This window comes from Microcaecilia unicolor, chromosome 14, assembly GCF_901765095.1.
Source record: "Microcaecilia unicolor chromosome 14, aMicUni1.1, whole genome shotgun sequence".
NCBI classification, from domain to species: domain Eukaryota; kingdom Metazoa; phylum Chordata; class Amphibia; order Gymnophiona; family Siphonopidae; genus Microcaecilia; species Microcaecilia unicolor.
Genome location: NC_044044.1, coordinates 31,055,547 through 31,074,165, shown reverse-complemented (window position 1 = coordinate 31,074,165; position 18,619 = coordinate 31,055,547). Strand labels below are relative to the sequence as shown.

Here is an 18,619-nt window from a genome sequence, read left to right as displayed (position 1 = left end):
TCCGACTAGGATCAGGGTTGAAGGGGGACGTCTTGCTCTTTCTTTCTACCTCTCCCTGCCTGGGGGGGGGGGGGGGGAGGGGGAAGGTTGCTCTTTCACCCTCAATCGGGGGGGGGGGGGGGAGGTGTCGTTCTCTCGCTGTTCCCAGATGTAGCACCCGCAACCCGGGGGAGGGGGGGGAGTTAAAAGTAGGTATGTCTATGCCTGCCTGAGACACAATAACCCCCTCCCTGCCAGACTGCCTGCCGCCCTATGACTCTGATAGGAGTGTGAGGGGGGGGGGCACTGATTTGCCCTCTGTGATTGGCTGGAGTAGGCCATGTGATCTGAGGGGGGAAATCCCAGAGGAGACAGCTGCTGGGGCGGGGCTTTTGCTCAGCCTCTCACACGCAGGGTCAGCCATCGCTTCCCAATTGCGCGTAGCCTGATGGGAAATGTAGTACTGTGGTTACTCCTAGTGAATGCTGGGAGCCGTATCACCGAGGCTGTCTCCCATTGCATGATGGGAGCTGTAGTCTTGCCCTCCCCCCTCCTGCAAATGTACTGTAGTGCGGGTTCTGTGGTTTTCTCTGCTGCCTACCACAGCTTCAGCTGCTCCCACAGCTCGTTGCATGCTGATTGCTAGTGAATTTATGTCGGGAACATACCCCAGAGAAGAGCCCCTCTGGTATGCACTAGAAGCCAGGACTAGTGCACAAGGGGTTCACCTGTCGGTGTCACACCACCGGCTGTATCCGGGTTATGGGGCCTGGGCATGACTTCACTCCTGAGATAGGCAGAGTCACACACTCACTGACCCCAGGGGGGGACACACACCCTGCCTGCCTCTCCCACACATACACAGAGCTAAGGTTGCTCATGTACACCCCCTAGTGGTGGAGCGGGTAATTACAATAAGTAAAGAAATACATATATAGGAATGTCAGTTTCAAATAGGGTTCCCAAATAAACTCCACGCAACCAAGGGATTTGGCAAGAAAACAAAAATTTTAATATTTTATTAAATGGCAAAATACATAGAAACATTTGGATATGTTCCTAAATGTTGGTACCACTTGTTAAAGTTTTTTTTTCAAAATTATAGTTGAAATTATTAAAATTTCTCATCACTTTGCAAGTACCTACGTGGCTGATAAGTGCCACATCCATAAATGACTTCTATCCCCTTCCCTTTTATCTAACAAGAATTCAATGTAATACTATGTAACTCAAGAAATAATCCAAAACGTTGCTATTTAACAGTTAAAAAACAGTAATTAGACGTCAATTCTTTGGCAAGTTTGTAAGGGATGAAACATACACACAGTTACATGCAACAAAGTTGATTTAAAATATTTTTCTTCCTTGAAAACTTCTCTTTTGTCTTGTCAAGTGGAAACCATATTTTAAAATGGCCTTGTATTATTTCAGTGCTGCGTAACCCACAGCTCACATCAGTGGCATTCCTAGGGGGGGGGGGCGGTGGGTGCAGTCCGCCCCGGGTGTACGCCGCTGGGGGGGGGGGCCGCGCGCGCCTGTCCGTCCTTCGTTCCATGCTCCCTCTGCCCCGGAACAGGTTACTTCCTGTTCCGGGGCAGAGTGGAAGCATGGAACGAACGAAGGACAGACGCACGCGGCACCCCCCCAGCGGCGTGCACCTGGGGGGGTTTCTTTCGCAGGGGGGTGTCCTTTCGCCGGGGGGGTTGCGCTGCATCCGGGGGGCAGGGCGCATCGGCGATCCGCCCCGGGTGTCAGCCCCCCTAGGAACGCCACTGGCTCACATACAGTCAAGTTACTCAGCTACAGCCCAAAATGAAACACTCATAACCTGTCTTTTTCTGTAGCCAATGTTAGCAACTGATGCCAACGGCTCCGAAAAGACACCACGATACCCTCAAACAAACAAAATTACTTTTCCCATTGAAGTGTTCTTCAAAATCCAATCAGGGCCACATAAAAGACTTTGTAACCTTGTATCTGCAGCCCACACTCGGGGGCACTGCCAGCATAGGACAGGAGGGAGAATGATATTAATGACTATAACTTCTGTGTAATTACGCAATTATCTCTGGCAGAAGGGAAATCAGGGCAGAATTATAGAGCCATTAGGGACTTGACAAGAAAGGCAACATTTGTACTTCTTAAAAAGGCACATTCTGCTTCATGCCATGTTCATCATTTTTGTAACTATTGTCAGAATACATAATGTATACATGACAACGAAAAGAGGCAGCAGTAAGTTAGAAGACTATTGTTCTGTAGCAGATTAAAGGATTCTGGGAAAAGCATCTGTCCACACCTAGGTCTGTCCTCTGAACCACGAGCAGAGCTTAACGATGAATCCTGCTGGTTATCGAAGGCTAAGAACTGGAGTTTCTGAATGGAAGAGAATGGTGCTTTATGTAATAAAAAGATTAGTCACCACGAATAAGACAAATATGAAAAGTTCTGTGCACAGTAAAGACACACCTAGCAGCAGCCCCAGCCGGGCACAGGGGCATCCTTCAGGTTTATGTAATCTCCTTGGCCTGCAGGAGAGGGAAGCCCATCACTTGTGGCCATCATCTTCTCGATAAGAAGCCTCATAGACTCGTTAATATTCTTATTTTCTTTGACAGAGGTTTCGGTCCAGCCAATAAAGTTATTCTCCTTGCTGAACAGGTCAATTTCTTCCTTGGTCATGGCCCATGGGGATAAATCGCATTTGTTGGCCAGCAGAATGCAGGGAAGGGGGCTCCCACCCGGCAGAGTAATCTTGCTGTCCAAGTCCTGCTTCCACTTCTGGCTGTTCCGGAAGGTGGTGACGTCGGTGATGTCAAACATGACCACGCAAGCGCTGGCCTGCTTGTAGTACATCCTAGTCATGCAGGTGTAGCGCTCCTGACCCGCAATGTCCCATAGCTGAAGCCTCACCGTCTCTGAATCCGACCACTGCACCACCTTCAGGGCAAAGTCCACTCCCATTGTGGACTTGTAATGCTTGTTGAAGGTTTCACTGCAATAGCGCTGAACCAAGGACGACTTCCCCACTTTTACATCCCCTATAATCAGCACTTTGAAGAGGTGATCGTGGCTCCCCATGGCTGATCGGAACAGGGCTTCTCTTTCGAATCTACAGCAGCAAGTCCAAAAAATGTTAAAACATCATAGTAACCCAAAACAGCACCTCTGCTCTGCTCCAAAAACTCAAACCAGCCCTACATCGCCCTTCTTCAGGGGCTGCAGCGATTCCCTGATCAGGATTAGACCCTTTGCAGCCGAACGCTCAGTTCAAGTCAGTTCTCATCGCTTCTGTCTGCCGTCCTGGGGAGGGAGAGAGAATCCGGTCCGGTGTCTCCTGTTGGGCGGAACCGCAGCAATCACGCTGCTCCTTTTCCTCTCCCGGCGCCGCCTGACACTGAGTCCCAATTGTTAAAAGTTTGCTAGTATTAAATACAAATAGTGCAATGTGTTAAATACTTTGTGATAAGTTACAAAGGCAAGAAGATGTTCAAAACTAGAATTACAGTTACCAAGACCCCGACCCTACTTCTGCAATAACACAAACCATCCCAAACATGTACACAACCCCAATTATTGTACTCAGATCTGAGATATATATCTATATATATATTTTTTCAATTTGTGTGCACACAATAATGTTACCGGTGTATCAAATCTTCTCTTGCATTGGGTACCTTAGTCTTCTCCACATCCACGTCTCCTCAGTTGGCAAGGTCAGCTCACTGGCTCAGGAACTCCAGGATACCTACTCTGACTCAAAGAACTCAAAAAATGAAAATCCTGGAGAGGGAGTCTTGTCAATTCTCTCTCCTGTCAGTCTGGGATGGGGGAGGGGTCCTTGCTTTTTCTCCATTGTCTAGAATGGGGACAGGGGTGTGTGTGGAATTCTTGCTATTTCTGTCTGGAATGTGGGGGGGGGGGGGGTCTTGCTCTCTCTCTCTCTCTCTCTTTCTAGGATGGGGAGGGGCTTGCTCTTTCTCCCTCCGACTAGGATCAGGGTTGAAGGGGGACGTCTTGCTCTTTCTTTCTACCTCTCCCTGCCTGGGGGGAGGGAAGGTTGCTCTTTCACCCTCTATCCGGGGGGGGGGGGGGGGGGGGGGGGGGGGGAGGTGTCGTTCTCTCCCTGTTCCCAGATGTAGCACCCACCACCCGGGAGAGGGGGGGAGTTAAAAGTAGGAATGTCTATGCCTGCATAAGACACAATAACCCCCTGCCTGCCTGCCTGCCTGCCTGCCTGCCACCCTATGACAGTGATAGGCGTGAGGGGGGGGGGGCACTAATTTGCCCTCTGCGATTGGCTGCAGTAGGCCATGTGATCTGAGGGGGGAAATCCCAGATGAGACAGCTGCTGGGGTGGGGCTTTTGCTCAGCCTCTCACACACAGGGTCAGTCATCACTTCCCAATTGCACATGGCCTGATGGGAGCTGTAGTAGTGTGGTTACTCCTAGTGAATGCTGGGAGCTGCATCACCGAGTCTGTCTCCCATTGCATGATGGGAGCTGTAGTCTTGCCCTCCCCCCCTTGCAAACGTACTGTAGTGAGGGTTCTGTGGTTCTCTTAGCTGCCTACCACAGCTTCAGCTGCTCCCAGGCTCTTTCCTGTCGCTCCCACAGCTCATTGCATGCTAATTGCCAGAAGCCAGGACTAGTGCAGAAGGGGTTCATCCGTCTTCCTTTATTTCAGCAGGGGCGCGTCACACCCTGTATCCGGGTTATGGGGCCTGGACATGACTTCACTCCTGAGATAGGCAGAGTCACACACTCACTGACCCAGGCTATATGTAGACAGGCAGGGGGGATACACACCCTGCCTGCCTCTCCCACACATACACAGAGCTAAGGTTGCTAATGTACACCCTCTAGTGGTGGAGCGGGTAATTACAATAAGTAAAGAAATAAATATATAGCAATGTCACAGTTTCAAATAGGGTTCCCAAATAAACTCCACGCAAGCAAGGGATTTGGCAAGAAAATAAATATTAAATATTTTATTAAATGGTAAAATAAATAGAAACATTTTGATATGTTCCTAAATGTTGGTACCAATTGTTAAAGTTTGCTAGTATTAAATAAAAATAGTGCAATGTGTTAAATACTTTGTGATAAGTTACAAAGGCAATAAGATGTTCAAAACTAGAATTACAGTTACCAAGACCCCGACCCCACTTCTGCAATAACACAAACCATCCCAAACATGTACACAACCCCAATTATTGTACTCAGATCTGAGATATATATCTATATTTTTTTTTTCAGTTTGTTTGCACACAATAATGTTACCGGTGTATCAAATCTTTTCCAGCATTGCTGCTCTCTTGCGTTGGGTACCTTGGTCTTCTCCACATCCACGTCTCCTCAGTTGGCAAGGTCAGCTCTCCAGTTCAGGAACTCCAGGATACCTACTTCTCTGACTCAGACTCCCTGTGCTCGTTGTGTGTGCTAACCTCAATCAGTATTTTCTTTGGCAAGGGACCTTGTGGGATAACTAAATTCAAATAAAAAGATAAGCAAGGGAAATTCCTATCTAGGCCTCCCAATACATGACCCCTTTTCTTTTATTTTGTTATACACCCTCTACTCAAATTGATGGACTGCTAAACTAAACCTCCTAGAGGCAAGCCCTTAACTGCAGGTACTCACAGGGCTCAAGGCTTAGGCTGAGCAGCTCCTTCCCCAGGGCAGGCTTGCTTAGGTGGGGACACTCGAACCAGCAGGCTTCTGTGCTGGATCCTCCTGACACTCAGGCTGGCACTCTAAAAAAGTTCCTTTGGAGTCTGGGCACTCAGTGCGGGGGGGGGGGGGGGATATCCTGAAAACCTGGCAGGGGAGCCCTCAGGACAGACTTGGGAACCACTGCATGTCATACCGTTAACAAAATTGCAAGTTTTGTGTTGAACTGTACCTGCTGTATACCACCTTGGGTGAATCGCTTCATAACGGCGGTTAATAAATCCCAATAAATAAATAAATTAGTGTGTTTATCATAGTGGAAGTCATTATGGTGTACCACATCTGGAGTATCCTTGTAATCAGGTGTGTAGTTAAAAATAAAACAACAGTAAAACCACTTTCTGCCTCACTTCTGTTTACATTTATTATATTTATAATTATTCATTTTATATGAACACAGTTATTTAATATTTATTCGTCGTATTTAAATTCGCCTAATGAGAACAGTCTGTGGCTGGCTGGATATTCCTCACAGATTTCTCCATATCACGTGCTCTCTCCCTGGTTACCTGAGTGCTGTTTCTTTGGTTTTCAGTCACAGAACTTGGTGGGGGCTTTTTCTTTCTGGGGTAACTACACGGCTCTCAGCAGCAGCCAGGGCTGGATTTAAGGTATTGGCACCCATAGGCAGGACTGGTGAGGAGCAGAGGTCTCTGCTCCACGGATCATACAGTAGCGTTCTAAAACAGGGATGGACAACCTTTGCCATGCCATTGAATTTTATATGGCCCACGAAACCATATACACAGAAAACAGCCCACACAAATGCCATTAACCAAAGTTCTGGTGATTTTTAATACTGTATTTCGCAAGTACTTTCAGAACAGCAGCAGAGATCTCATTAAACTTTTACAGTGATGACAGAATACACTGAAATCTTCTGCTCAGTGTGCTGCTGCAGCTAGGAAAGCGAATAGAATGTTGGGTATTATTAGGAAAGGTATGGGAAACAGGTGTGAGGATGTTATAATGCCGTTGTATCGCTCCATGGTGCGACCGCACCTTGAGTATAGTGTTCAATTCTGGTCGCCGCATCTCAAGAAAGATATAGTAGAATTGGAAAAGGTGCAGCGAAGGGCGACTAAAATGATAGCGGGGATGGGACGACTTCCCTATGAAGAAAGACTAAGGAGGCTAGGGCTATTCAGCTTGGAGAAGAGACGGCTGAGGGGAGACATGATAGAGGTTTATAAAACAATGAGTGGAGTGGAACAGGTGGATGTGAAGTGTCTGTTCACGCTTTCCAAAAATACTAGGACTAGGGGGCATGCAATGAAACTACAGTGTAGTGCATTTAAAACAAATTGGAGAAAATGTTTCTTCACCCAACGCATAAACTCTGGAATTTGTTGCCGGAGAACGTGGTGAAGGCGGTTAGCTTAGCAGAGTTTAAAAAGAGGTTAGACGGTTTCCTAAAGGACAAGTCCATAAACCACTACTAAATGGACTTGGGAAAAATCCACAATTCCAGGAATAACATGTATAGAATGTTTGTACGTTTGGGAAGCTTGCCAGGTGCCCTTGGCCTGGATTGGCCGCTATCGTGGACAGGACCCTTGGTCTTTTCCCAGTGTGGCATTACTTATGTACTTATGACCATTCTAGTACTAATTTATCTTTATTCAGTCATCACATTTAGTTTTGTTGGTAGGGAATTATATAGCGCATTTGTTAATTTCCTGTGTGTGGGGATAGTACTGAAATTCATGGGGGCCTCTGTGCATAAAGGTTGCTCACCCCTGTTCTAAAGCAAGTGGAATCATGCTTCTGTTCAGCTCAGGTATTTGGTGCCTTATAAATTTGGTGCCCAGGCAGTCGCCTGTGTCTTAAATCTAGGCCTGGCAGCAGCAACCCAGGAGACCTTATGGTAGAGGAGGACATTATATGAAGTGGACCCATCCATTCTCGAAGTCCCCTGGTGAAGGTGGTAAGGGTAGTCTCCTCTCCCGCCACCTCAGACTGTAATCTTTCCCCTCATTGTTGTCCCAGAACTCCACAGGTCCCACCTGGTACCGTATGGCAAACTGCAGGAGACCAGTGTGGCTGGGGCAGGCAGGTAGTGGCAGGCGAAAGGAGAAGAGATCAGCAGGCTGGGGCCGCTGACCGAGCACCTCAGTGACATACAGGGCACGCGTATCCTGGTGCGTACGCCAGCCATCAGCACTGTAGCGGACGGAGACGCTCTTCTCGAAGGCCAGGTTCAGCACGCGAATGCGTCCCGAGATGAAGAAGCTCTCCACAGTGATGGATTCCAGGCAGACCTTCTGTGTCCGCACACGCTCCAGGAAGTTCTGGGCCAGGCCTGGGTCAGTGAAAGTGGGCTCCAGGGAAGGGAGGTGCAAGGCTGAGTTCTGCTGTTAGGGAAGAGACAGAGACAAAAATGTGCAGTGAAAGAAACAAGGCGGAAAAGACATGAGAGAATAGAGAGAGACATAGAGGGCAAGATGAGAAACAGAATCAGAGCAACACAGAAACACATATATAGACACGGAGTGCAACAGAGGAGAGAGTAAAAGAACCATGTCAAGAAAAAGAGAAACACTTTTCAGTCTGTTTCCTCTGATGCAAAATCTATTAACAGTTTGAAAATTTGGGAACTGAAGTCAAATGGCAAACCTCCACCATCCTCTATTATTTAACACATGTGAGCAGAGGCACACTGGGACCATATATTTCCCATGTGTACTAAATAAAGGCAAAGCTGGCAGGCATCCGTGTTCAGCTCTTCAATATTTGATATATAATCCCCACACTGTCTATGACTTATGAGTACTTCTCTAGCAACTAAGGGCCTCAGGATACCCAGAATCAGAACTCCAGGGAATGTTTCAGAATGGGAGAGCTGTATGTGTGTGTGGGGGGGGGAGTCTCACTACTGAAAAACAGAGGAGCTACAGGGCAGGAATGAAGTGCATTGGCCGAGCTGTGCGCTAGGATCTCAGTACTGGAATACTAGAGGAGCTGCAGGGCAGGAATGAGGTGCATTGGCAGAGTTGTGTGTGGGGGTCTCGGTACTTGAATATCAGATGGGGCTTTAGGTTAGGAGTGAGGTGCATTGGCAGAGCTGTGTGTGGAGGGTCTCAGTACTGGGCTAGTAGGGGGTGTTACAGGATAAGACTAAGGCACTGCCAGACAGGATTCAGGAGGTTTATACCAGATAGGACTGAAGTACAGCACAGCAAAATCTGGGTGCTAGGTAATAGGAATTCCATCCTTACCGTTAGGGGAAGGCTAACCTGGCAGGGCCCAAAATGGCTGATGGCATCACGGCGGAGCTGGGCTTGCACATGTGCGGGGACGCGTGGAAGATCCGTCTGTCGGAAATGACGAACATCGGTCAGCTCCAGCCCCAGGGAGTCTGCGAAACGCACCCTTTTTCTAGTATCCGGGCTGAAACTGCGCAGTGTGGAGGCCTCTGCTCGGGTCCTGTCTGCAGGGGCGGAGTGTGCCCTGCGCCGAGCCATTGCAGAAGTTTTGGACACGGTCCTCCGTGCTGCCTTGGGTTCACGGCCCCGGGTGTCACTGTGGGGACGGGAGGTCCCTGGCTCTTCCTCCCCGGACTCATCCTCCTTCTCCTCGCTCTCACTTTCTTCCATCTCCAGGCTGGGCCGTGCTGCACGGTAATATGCCCTCTCATACAGCCCAGCAATGTAGCTGAGGTTCCGCGGTATATCGCTGCGCGATGGCGGAGGTGGGGTGGCATGAGCCATCTGTACTCCAGTAAAAAAGCAGCTTAACTCGCTCTGTGACAGGGGAGATGCAGAACGTCAGCGCTTCCCTTTCCTCCTCTCCACATCTTCTGTCTTCTCTCTTATCCTCTCCACTCTTTCTCCTTGCCTAGGTAGCAGCAGCAGCCTGCAACCTCCTATCCCTGCATCCCTGCCTGTCATGGACCACAAGTGGCAGAGAGCACCGTAAACCTCAGAAGAGATTCGCCCAGTTCATTTAGACCTCTGGTATTTTCATCCCCAGCGCTCTCTGCATTTTGCTGGAGTCTCACATTTCACATTTCAATTGTATTTAATAGGTTTATGCTTATTCCACACTTGATGTACGCCTTTCTGGAGATTCAGTCAAAGCGGTTTACATATACCTCAAGTTAAATAAATATTTACCTGCTTTACAAAATATCCTCAGGGGAAAGAGGGAAAATCACAAAAGTGAAGAACATAACTACTCTAAGGAAAGGAGGGCTGTGTGCAAATGGACATAAGATATGTGAGCATCACTGATCCTTAAGCCAAGGTTTTGCAGAGAGAAGCGAAAAAAATGTTCAGCCCCTGCTCTCTCTCTCTATCTGCATTTTGTTGGCTTCTCCTCCTCTGGTATTTTCAACTCCTGTACTCTCTGCACTTTGCTGAAGTCTCCCCTTCAATTTATAGCCCCTACACACTACATTTTGTGGGGGTCTCCTCTGGTATTTTCAGTCCCTGCACTATCTGCATTTTGTTGGCTTCTCCTCCTCTGGTATTTTCAGTCCCTGCACTGTCTGCATTTTGTTGGCTTCTCCTCCTCTGGTATTTTCAGTCCCTGCACTATCTGCATTTTGTTGGCTTCTCCTCCCCTGGCATTTTCAGCCCCTCACTCTCTACATTTTGTTGGCTTCTCCTCCTCTGGTATTTTCAGTCCCTGCACTGTCTGCATTTTGTTGGCTTCTCCTCCTCTGGTATTTTCAGTCCCTGCACTATCTGCATTTTGTTGGCTTCTCCTCCCCTGGCATTTTCAGCCCCTCACTCTCTACATTTTGTTGGCTTCTCCTCCTCTGGTATTTTCAGTCCCTGCACTGTCTGCATTTTGTTGGCTTCTCCTCCTCTGGTATTTTCAGTCCCTGCACTATCTGCATTTTGTTGGCTTCTCCTCCCCTGGCATTTTCAGCCCCTCACTCTCTACATTTTGTTGGCTTCTCCTCCTCTGGTATTTTCAGTCCCTGCACTGTCTGCATTTTGTTGACTTCTCCTCCTCTGGTATTTTCAACTCCTGTACTCTCTGCACTTTGCTGGAGTCTCCCCTTCTATTTATAGCCCCTACACACTGCATTTTGTGGGGGGTCTCCTCTGGTATTTTCAGCCCCTCACTCTCTACATTTTGTTGGCTTATCCTCCTTTGGTATTTTCAATTCCTGTTCTTTCTGCATTTTGCAGGAGTTTCCTGCTGCCCTTTTTATCATTTGCACCAGAATTGAGGAAAGTTCTCCAGTTGGACATAGGATCCATATCTCTCTGTCTGTATTTATGGTAAAATTCACAAAGGTAACACAGAGTGGAAGTGAGACTCAGAAAACAGGGACCTAATTGTAAAATGGAGCAGGAAGGCAAACACATTAGAACTTGTCTTTGAAAATTGACCTCTACAGGTGTTAGAAGGACAGAGGCAGGGGGTTATTGGGGAGCACAGAGCAGCGATAATTACAGTATCACCCACAGAGGCCTGTGGTAGCTTTGTGACCTCCTTCTGACATTGGAGGCAGGCACGTCTGCTTAATCTTTGGAGACAGCAACCATGGATACCATCCAGGATCAGGAAGAGCAGGGTCATCTCCTGAATCTGATGCACCATGACATCAGCATCACGTGTCCTATCCTGTAATAAAACACACACACCTGCTGTGATTCCACAACTCCCCTAACATCTGAGCTTCGCCTACAGCAAGTAAAAGACATCTTCTCATCATTGAAAGGCACAATGGGGAAAGTGGGGGGATGAACAGAGGGGGAGACGGAACAGGACTGAGTGTAACCCTGGGTCAGTCTATCTCTCTGTAGCTTAGTTCTGACTCTGTATGTGTGACCCTGCGGGAGTCACTGTATCTCCCGGTGCCTCAGTTCTAATCCCCGGCTCTGTCACTGACTCTATGTGTGAGCATGAGGGTGCCACTGTATCTCCCGGTGCCTCAGTTCTAATCACCAGCTCTGTCACTGACTCTGTGTGTGAGCATAAGTGTGTCACTGTATCTCTCGGTGCCTCAGTTCTAATCCCTGGCTCTGTCACTCCCTGTAAAATGGCACTGAAGGGTGGCATGGATAGTTGCTTTCAGTGCAGGTGCTCTTCGCCACCTACCAAAAGCTGCCACCCCAGGCACCTAGTCTGCCTAGCAGTGACTCTGACCCTGCTTGTGCCTCAGTTCTAATCCCCGGCTGTGTTCCTGATTCTCTGTGCATTATTGCGTGGGGGGGGGGGGGGGTTGTCACTTTCCTTGTGCCTCAGTTCTAATCCCTGGCTGAGCTCTGTCATGGACTCTATACATGACCTTGGAAGAGTAATTTTTTTCCCTGCGCCTCAGTTCTAATCCCCGACTTGGTCCCTGACTCTCTCTGCACATGATCCTAGAGAGGAGGTCACTTTATTTCCTTGTGCCTCAATTCTAATTCGTGGCTTTTTCACTGACTTCTTGTGCGTGACCCTGGGAGAATCACTTTTATCTAATCCCTAGATCTATCACTGACTGACCCTGGAGGAGTCACTTTATCTCCCTCTTCCCCAGTTCTAATCCCTGGCTCTGTCACTCCCTGTGTGTGACCCTGGGTTTAGTCATGTTATCTTCCTGTGCCTGAGTGCCTCAGTTGTAATTTTATTCTCCATCCCTGATTCTCCTGTGCATGATCCTAGGGGAGTCACTTTACCTTCACTGGAAAGGTGCCAATGATCCTTTTAACTCTGCCATGGGGTTTTAATGCATTTCTCTCTCACCACAGACGTTATTTCTCCCTGTTCCAGGGAGGATTTATTTTCCTTTTCATGGAAACCACCTTTTGCTAAATGGAAACAACCCCCCATCCAGCCTGGTTTCTCTTCTCTTCGCTACTGTCTGACCTGAGATCACTAAGTGCCAGGAAGCGGGCCTGGTTTGGGAAGGATCCAGCCTGCCTTTTAGGGATCCCTAGAGGAAGGAGATAGTTGCGAACACATTTTACCTCCTGTTTATAATGTTCTAGAGACTAATTTTTTACTCAGCTGAAGGTCAGATGTAGATATTAGCCCTTGTCTGTCCCCATTACTCATCCCCACCGAGTTGTAGAGACGCTAGTGGACCGAGTTCAGGTAGGGAGAGCCTGGGTTTCTGACAATCCAATCCTGATGCACTGATGTCTGTTGTCAGCAACCACAAAACCCACAATACATCAAGATGTGAGGTTTATACTCAAGACAGGTCAAAAGGCTCCTTTCTTGAACTAAGTCCCTTTGACGCTCTGCACACATAGGCCTGAAGTCCTGCTTTTCTTAGGAAAAGCAATAGCAGGAATCCACGTATCATAGCTAGGTATTAAAAAAGGTTTGGACAAATTCCTACAGGAAAAGCCAATAAACTGTTGTTAAGGGATCCTGCAGGTACTTGTGATCCCTAGGGTGCCCCATTGCTCTCTTGGGATGTCTGGGGGACCAGTCTGCTAAAAATGCTGGCCCCTCATACTTATTGGGGTGATTTTTTTGCATTTTTGACTTATGCATGTTTTTTTCAAAAATGGCCTGAAAGATAAACACACAAAGCACAAAACCTTGCTCTAAATGGTATTTTTGAAAAACAAAAAAAAAAGGTAGATGTTTTTCTTTTTTCAAAAATGGTTACATTTGCTACTCGGATTTGGGATGTTTAGCGTAAAACATCCAAGGTCTGACTTAGACGTCATATCGAACATTCCTATGTCTGTTACCTCTCCTTGCACAGCTCTACATTGTCTTAAGATGGGTTTCTGCATCAAGTTTACATTTCTTCTTCTCATCTTTAAGCATATTTGGATTTGCATTTTAGATTTATTACTTACTTTTCACAAATCTGAGCTCAAGGCGAGTTGCAATCAAGTACACAAGTTATTTTCCCTCTCAAATAGGCTTATAATCTAGCTAAAGAAATGGAGAGTGAAGGAAGTTGCCCAAGATCATAAAAAGCATCATCGGGACCAGCAGGTTTCGAATCTTGACTTGCCTTGTTGGCAACCTACTTTTCTAACAATAAAGTATTCATCAGCTCCTTTTGCTCTGTTGCTTATTACCTCTCCTCTCCTGTCCCCCCTACATCCCTTCTCATGATCTCTATTCATCAGGTACATGGCTATTATCAGTGCCCATCTGCTCCATTGCTAATTGCAGATTCTACCCTTTTCATCATGGCTAGGGCCAACAGAGTACTACTACTACTACTACTACTTAACATTTATAGAGCGCTACTAGGGTTACGCGGCGCTGTACAGTTTAACAAAGAAGGATAGTCCCTGCTCAAAGAGCTTACAATCTAATAGATAAGAGTGAGACAAATATAGGACAATCAAGCCATTGTGACATCACTGATGAGGTTGGCTCTTAGGCATTGGTGGAATGAGGCATTATGACATCACAATCTCAGCTCTGGATACCAGAGACTGAAACTCTTCACACTAAGGGGGGAAGTGGGCCAAGTATAGGACAGTTGAGCCATTGTGACATCACTGATGAGGTTGGCTCTTAGGCATTGGTGGAATGAGGCATTATGACATCACAATCTCAGCTCTGGTTAAATCACTGCTATATGTAATACTACTACTACTACTTAACATTTCTAGAGCGCTACTAGGGTTACGCATTTAACAAAGACAGTCCCTGCTCAAAGAGCTTACAATCTAATAGACAAGTGAACGGTCGGTCCGATAGGGGCAGTCAAATTGGGGCAGTCTGGATTCAATGAACGGTAAGGGTTAGGTGCCGAACGCAGCATTGAAGAGGTGGGCTTTAAGCAAAGACTTGAAGACGGGCAGGGAGGGGGCTTGGCGTAAGGGCTCAGGAAGGTTGTTCCAAGCATAGGGTGAGGCGAGGCAGAATGAGCGGAGCCTGGAGTTGGCGGTGGTGGAGAAGGGTACTGAGAGGAGGGATTTATCCTGTGAACGGAGGTTACGGGCGGGAACGTAAGGGGAGATGAGGGTAGAAAGATAGTGAGGGGTAGTGGGAAGAGGTCAGAAACCTGGGTGATAGTGGGAGACAGAAGAGTCTGGGAAGCAGAGTGGGACTGGTTTCCCCCCCTGCTGAGCTGCTGACCCTTAAAGAATATTGATGTTGTTCACCACAAATGTCTGGAGCAGTTTCGGCACCGATCACTAGACGCGCTGTATAGAATCTGGGGACACATGCCTGCATCGACCTTCTGGAATTACTACATATTGCTCAATCTCTGGCCATATTTGAATCTTACCTAAAAACACCTTTTTTTTAGATTATTGCTTTAAATCCAAAAATCTTTTGAGTCTTTAAGTTCTTGGTCTTCTCATTGTAAACATGTTTGCTGTAATAGGTTACTGATTTATCTTCTCTGTGTCTCAACCAACTTGCATGCTCCATGGAGCTCTACACGGAGAACCATTAAGTACATAAGTGTTGCCATTCTGGGACAGACCAAAGGTCCATCAAGCCCAGCATCCTGTTTCCAACAGTGGCCAATTCAGGTCACAAGTACTTGGCAAGATCTCAAAACATTTTATGCTGCTTATCCTAGAAAGATGGGGCTAGACATACAGGTTCGGAAAGTCTATTCCAGGCGTGAGGTGCAGCGAGATAAAAGGAACGGAGTCTGGAATTAGCAGTAGAGGAGAAGGGGATAGACAAGAGAGATTTATCCACAGAAAGGAGTACCCGAGGGGGGGGGGGGCGTATGGAGAGATAAGAGTGGAGAGGTACTGGGGAGCGGTAGAGTGAATGCACTTATAGGTCAGCAAGAGAAGTTTGAATTGAATACGGAAACGGATAGGGAGCCAGTGAAGTGACTTGAGGAGAGGGCTAATGTGAGCATAGTGACTTTGGCAGAATATAAGTCGTGCAGCAGAGGTTTGGACTGATTGAAGAGGAGAGAGATGGCTAAGTGGGAGGCCGGTGAGAAGCGGGTTGCTCACTAAAAACCCACTGTACCCACATATAGGTGTCCCCTTCATCCATAAGTGCTGTTGTAGTGATGTACAGTCGGGGGTAATGGGTTTTGGAGGGCTCAGTAGACAAGATAAGTGAACAAGGGTGAGATGTGTACCTGGCAGCATTTGTATGAAGTCCACAGCAGGGGACCCTAGGGTTCCCCATTGCTCTCCTGGGATGTCTGGGGGAACAGTCTGCTAAAAATGCTGGCCCCTCCTACATCCCAATGTTTTTATCTTGTGCGTTTTTTCAAAAATGCCCTAAAAAGATAAACGTACAAAGCACAAAACCTTGTTCTAAATGGTATTTTCATTAAATAGACGTTTTAATTTTTCGAAAATGGTTACATTTGCTCTTCGGATTTGGGACGTTTAGCGTGAAAACGTCCGAAGTCCGACTTAGATGTCATATCAAAAATGCCCCTCCGCAAGTCATTCCCTTTTATGTTCTTCCCCCTCCCTGTTGTCCCTTTGTAAAAATTGAATTCTGTCATTCTCCTATTCTTTGATTCCTTTTTGTTGTTCTGTCTTTGCCCTTGCCTTTCCCAGTCTGTACTCTCTGTGTTGTTCTTATTTTAATATTGTAAACCATTTAGACTTACATAGCCTAAAAACCTCACTGGTTTGCTGCCCTCAAGGTGGTGGAATTAGAAAAGGTACAGAGAAGGGCGACAAAAATGATAAAGGGGGTGAGACAACTTCCCTATGAAGAGAGGCTGAAATGGCTTGGACTCTTCAACTTGGAGTAAAGACGGCTGAGGGGAGATATGATAGAGGTATATAACATACTGAGTGGAGTGGAACGGGTAGACGTTTACTTGCCTATTTGATTGTAAGCTCTTTTGAGCAGGGACTGTCCTTTTGTTAAACTGTACAGCGCTGCGTAACCCTAGTAGCGCTCTAGAAATGTTAAGTAGAGTAGTAGTACTTGTTCCAAAATTACAAGGACTAGGGGGCATGCGATGAAGCTACATTTAAAACGAATCAGAGAAAATATTTCTTCACTCAATGTGTAATTAAACTCTGGAATTTGTTGCCAGAGAATGTAGTAAAAGCAGTTAGCTTAGCAGGGTTTAAAAAAAAAAGTTTGGACAGCTTCCTAAAGGAAAAATCCATAGACCATTATTAAAATGACTTGGGGAAAATCCATTGCTTATTTCTGGGATAAGCAGCATAAAATGTATTGAACTTAATTTGGGATCTTGCCAGGTATTTGTGACCTGGATTGGCCACTGTTGGAAACAGGATGCTGGGCTTGATGGACCTTTGGTCTGTCCCAGTGTGGCAATACTTATGTACTCTTCAAATCTGGGTGACCTGAAGTCTGTGATGTAAAGAGTTGAGGTAATTTAGCTTGAACATAAGGGATAGATAATCCTCATGTACTGCTAGCTGAAGACAGTCCCTGTAGAAGCCCTTGACCTTCTGAATGCTGTGGCAGTCGATGGCTGCACTTGCTAGCTGCCACAGCATTCAGAAGGTCAAGTGGAGGGGCTTCTGTGGAGAATGTCTTCAGCTGGCAGGGTTTGAGGAACCCTACCAGCCAAGGTAAAAATTGTGTGGGTGGGAGTAGGTGGGGCTCAATAGTGTCCGTTGCACAGACACTGCATTGTAGCGATTTTTGTTTACTCATTGTTACCAGACATTCTTCTTTCATTCCGCACCTACATTTTGTGATTTTCATCACAAGTGTGTGACCCCTGAAGCAGACGGTAGATCCATCGAAACACGGCCCCCTGTCGGGTTTCGTACACACTTGGTGCTGAATAAAGTTACTCCAACATACCATTGGCTGGAGAGATTTCTTGATCCACCCCTACGCTTGCACCTGATATAGACAAAATTCACCCATTCCACCCATGGGCTCAGCAATTGTCTTCTGGCCCTGGATATTTCTCCTCTTCCAGCCCCACCATGGGGCTTGCTCTGGTTAATTTATAATACTTGATATACTACTCATCTGTTGTATCACAACAGAAACTTAACCAAACGTAACTTTAAAATATGTGCAAAACAAAACTATCACCACACTCAGAAAATAATAAGAACCACACAGAAAGAGAAACTAGTAAACAATGGGGTTCCTTCCATTGGTGTTTGCAAAGAAACCCTAGTACTAGACTACATCTTAGGAAAAGCTAGTGGAAAAGAAGGGACTTTCCTTCCTCCTACTCCAAAATTCTTGGTATATCTTTTCTAAGACCTGTGTGCAGCTGATCAGGGCATATCATTATAGGAAAAAAAAAAAACCTCCCAGAGCTGTCAAGTTACCCATTGCAGGAGGGAGACTTTTTGGCCGGTCCTGGATTTCTGCCAACTTCATCCTGGTGCATTATGGGACCTGCAGGACTGATTTCAATGGATAGAATCAAGGACTTCAAATACTACACTGCTTTGGGATGTAAGTTTAAAATCCCTCCTCCTGGAATGGGTAACTTGGCAGCTCTGCATCATATATATCTCATGCATGTTCCTTAGAGCAAACCTGAAAAATCTGTATAGTTTGCACCCCAAAAGAACTGCAGGATTTCCACCTTGTTTGAGCAGTAAAACTACAACCCCCCTTCCCTAGCCAGAAGCAACCCATAGACAGAAACTGTCAGGTCAGAGGCGAGAACTACTACTACTATTTAACATTTCTAAAGCGCTACTAGGGTTACGCAGCGCTGTACAATTTCACAAGGAAGGACAGTCCCTGCTCAAAGGAGAAAAAAATGTGCAATCAATCAATTTGGGGGGCAGTCTTTTGAATAGGTGGGCTTTGAGTAAGGATTTGAAGAATTAAAAAATTAAAAATATTGAACACGAACACATAAAATGAGAGAAGAAGAAGAAGAACTAGAAATAGAGTAAAAGAAAAAAAAAAAAAAAAGCCCGAGGCGCCTTTAAGAGTCGATGCTTGCGGGACTCGATTGCTTTCGCCTGCTCTTTCCTTGTGGCCCGCGCGGATAGGCCAAATGCGCAATCGCAGAGTGGACGCTCCGATGACGTCGCCGCACGCTCTCCCCCGGAACCGGAACCGGAAGTAGAGCTAGAACGGG

General features: G+C 46.7%; 2 protein-coding genes across 6 annotated transcripts; both read right to left on the bottom strand.

Annotated features, from left to right (window-relative positions):
• Window positions 1–1,684: 1,684 nt before the first annotated feature.
• On the bottom strand, window positions 1,685–5,341 carry LOC115457804 (ras-related protein Rab-7L1-like). 5 transcript variants are annotated; one of them, XM_030187415.1, is made up of 2 exons: window positions 5,311–5,341; window positions 1,685–3,401 (listed from the first exon to the last, which is right to left on the bottom strand). In XM_030187415.1, the coding sequence occupies exon 2, from the start codon at window positions 3,058–3,060 to the stop codon at window positions 2,449–2,451; it is 612 nt and encodes a 203-aa protein (XP_030043275.1). In that variant the 5' UTR covers window positions 3,061–3,401; window positions 5,311–5,341; the 3' UTR covers window positions 1,685–2,448. The 5 variants fall into 5 exon arrangements, with proteins under 5 accessions (XP_030043275.1, XP_030043277.1, XP_030043276.1 ...); XM_030187417.1 differs by lacking the exon at window positions 5,311–5,341 and adding an exon at window positions 5,263–5,290; XM_030187416.1 differs by lacking the exon at window positions 5,311–5,341 and adding an exon at window positions 4,553–4,752.
• Window positions 5,342–7,592: 2,251 nt separating this feature from the next.
• On the bottom strand, window positions 7,593–9,422 carry PPP1R3E (protein phosphatase 1 regulatory subunit 3E). The gene is made up of 2 exons (XM_030188309.1): window positions 8,931–9,422; window positions 7,593–8,066 (listed from the first exon to the last, which is right to left on the bottom strand). The coding sequence occupies exons 1-2, from the start codon at window positions 9,420–9,422 to the stop codon at window positions 7,593–7,595; spliced, it is 966 nt and encodes a 321-aa protein (XP_030044169.1).
• Window positions 9,423–18,619: the final 9,197 nt, after the last annotated feature.

What these genes read in the sequence shown, in the direction of transcription:
- LOC115457804 (XM_030187415.1), bottom strand. Translation starts at nt 3,060, where the DNA reads ATGGGGAGCCACGATCACCTCTTCAAAGTGCTGATTATAGGGGATGTA.
- PPP1R3E (XM_030188309.1), bottom strand. Translation starts at nt 9,422, where the DNA reads ATGGCTCATGCCACCCCACCTCCGCCATCGCGCAGCGATATACCGCGG. An exon ending in AGGTTAGCCTTCCCCTAACG is followed by an intron (nt 8,067 to 8,930) that starts GTAAGGATGGAA and finishes CTTCCCTAACAG; the next exon opens with CAGAACTCAGCCTTGCACCT.